Genomic DNA, 2,651 nt, shown 5'->3' on the forward strand with positions numbered 1-2,651 from the left:
GACGGAAGGGTCTAGAGAGGGGAGGACATCAGCAGGCTCGACAGGTCAAGTCAGCCCAAGAAGAGGAGGTACAACGGTCGTGACGCTTCGTATCTCCCTCCCCCCTCGCTTCTTTCTCCTCCTCCTTACGTGCGCCGGCACGTTGCTTGTATGCCCCGGCCCATATCCGGTCGAGTAGGTGCCTGTGGGTCGCGGGTGCTGCGAGTGACTGGGGGCGTGGGCGAGGGAGGGACGGAAGGGAAGGGGGGGAACGTGAACAAGGAGGGCGACAGCAACGAGACGCTTGTAAAAGACGACAAGACCAAGTCCTTTCTGCGATCAAGTCGGCCCCAGGTCTTCTTTCCACACCCTTTTTCCCACTTTCCAAATCTCTGATATTTTCCTCCCTCTTTCCCTCCCTCCCTCCTCCCCTCCCCGCCAAACAGACAGACCCTGGCTGTTGCTGCTGGTACGAATAGGCATGCCCGTGAGTGCCGGAGGGGGCATACCCGGATGTATGGCCTGATAAAGGATGAGGGAGGGAGGGAGGAAAGGAGGGAGGGGAGAAGGGGAGAAAGTCAAGGAAAGTGGAGTACAGGGGTGATAAGGGCAAGAGCATCGGAGTCATCCCTTCCTTCCCCTCTGCTCTCCCAGGTAGGGACAGCCTGCTAGCACGGTCGCCCCGTCCGCATTGACCTCGTTCGATCGCATGGGATTTCATTCGCCAAGGCACTCCATCCCCAATTCTGCAGAAACAAGAGGGACGAGAAGGACGCTGTCGCCGCCCCCGACCTCCTCGAGCACCGCTACCACCACCCTGGCCCGAATCTCAGCGCCGCCCGCGCCTTACCTGAGACAGGAGTGCCTTGCAAGGGCGGCTGGACGCTCGTTCCGGGCGCATAGGGGGAGGACGGTGCGTAGGGGGAGGAGGAGGAGTAGGGGTCATCATAGGAAGACGAGACAGGCTCGGCGACAGCGTGGGCTGTGGGGACGCTGGTTGGAGGCGGGTAAGGGCCTCCGCCGCCGCCTGGCATGGTAGATTTAGGCTTAATTTTGCAGCTGTGAAGGGAAACCCCTGAGTGATGAAAGGGACGGGAGAGGAGAAGGGTCGGCAACAGATGAAGTAAAGATGAGGCGGCCACGAGGGAGGAGATGCCAGGACGGGCGACTACATTGTGTAGAAAGTGCACTGTGTGCGATCCGTCCAGCGATGCAATTTACTGGGCTAAAGTATGGGGCTCATTACGATCCAAATCATGGCGCTCACTGGAGGTTAAAGTTATGTGAGCGATCGCGAGGAATACAGAGCATCTCCGGCAGGGGGCGTGATGGATAGAAAAGATCAGGCAGTCATGACTACGCGTTGCAGAGAGTTAAATGCCGGGACAGAGATTCATAACGCATCGGTTGCAATCAATCTTTGCTACCAAGATCAAGGAAATTCACCTTCCTGGAACAGAAGCCCAGGGAGGAGAGCTCGAAAGGAGAAGGGATTGACACGGCGGAAGATATGCGTGAAGGGCTTTTGCCTATCATCTTGACCGCATTGAACACCAGTCAACAGACGAATGGGTTAAAGTGCAGCTTTTCACTTTCATCGCATGAGAATTGTTACGACTTCTCCCGTCGAAGATCAGTTCTCCGCTCCTTCTAATCGCCTTGTACGAGCGATGATGCTGGGGCGGAGCTTGTCCAGTTTTTAAATTTTCGAATTTTAAAACCCGAGAGCTATTCCACTACGCCCCGATGCTTTGCCGATCATCTTACTTCAAGCTTTTCTTGGAACAGACCCCGTGCTGCGGTGCCTGAATGGCTGACTCCATCGGCATATACCGTTATTTACCCCATTTCTGTCAGAATGTCACAAGATGGGATATCTTTATTGCTGTGCGTTGTGTTTGGATCTCAGCAAAAAAAGGATAGATATGTAAGCTGTATGGTGCTGCTGCAAAACCCGGCTTTTCGCGTTTTCATCACGCGTTGAAATTTTGGTTGACATTCTGACCGAATCCTAAAACATTACAACATTAAAGGGTGGTTTCCCCTGTACAGAGGGTCCAAAGATAGAAAATGGTATTTGCGGGTGTGTGGCCTTTGTCGACTGTTGGCACAACTCCTGCAGCACGGGACTCTCCTGCGAGCAACGCACGCCATGAGACAGATGTATCTGTACAAGCCTCGGATTCAACGCCATCTTCTTCTTTCCCTAGCGTGGCCGCGGATGGCAGCACTCCGAACCATGTGACTCATCATCCTGCCCTCAGTGACATGGTGGCCCCCTTGGCGCCAGAGGCCTTACTGGACGCGGTCAACGAAGGAAGCGTCAGTCTCGTGAATTCTCTGTTGTCGCAGGAGCCCTCCCTGGCCAATCACAGGGATGGCTTCGGTCAGGTGAGTGGTTGTGTGAGAGAGGACAAAGGAGGCAGGTCGGGAGGGTGCGGGCAGACGCGCGAGGCTTCGATCCGGAGGGAGGAGGGAGGACGTGTTCAGAAAGGAGAGGAGAGGAGGGGGATGGGGGGCCCTTGATGTAAGAGAAGACGAGGGAGCTTCGAGGGCGACGATGAAAGGGAGGGAAGAGCCGACGTGGGTAGGAAAATTCAACAGCCAGCCCCTGCCTCACCCTTGTCCTGTCGTCTTGTGCACTCCCTGGTGCGGGAGGCGGACTGTGTTCT

At 55.7% G+C, this 2,651-nt stretch overlaps 1 protein-coding gene across 1 annotated transcript in view; it reads right to left on the minus strand.

Annotated features, from left to right (window-relative positions):
• Nucleotides 1-1,013, minus strand: part of NGA_0418500 (uncharacterized protein) — a gene marked incomplete at both ends in the record, with an annotated part of 1,618 nt that extends 605 nt beyond the window's left edge. Inside the window, 2 exons of the mRNA XM_005854773.1 lie at nucleotides 432-501; nucleotides 830-1,013. Coding sequence (XP_005854835.1) covers nucleotides 432-501; nucleotides 830-1,013 — 254 coding nt within the window. The remainder of the gene's footprint in view (nucleotides 1-431; nucleotides 502-829) is intronic.
• Between the last annotated feature and the right edge of the window lie 1,638 nt (nucleotides 1,014-2,651).

This window comes from Nannochloropsis gaditana (assembly GCF_000240725.1).
Source record: "Nannochloropsis gaditana CCMP526 unplaced genomic scaffold scaffold388, whole genome shotgun sequence".
NCBI lineage: Eukaryota > Eustigmatophyceae > Eustigmatales > Monodopsidaceae > Microchloropsis > Microchloropsis gaditana.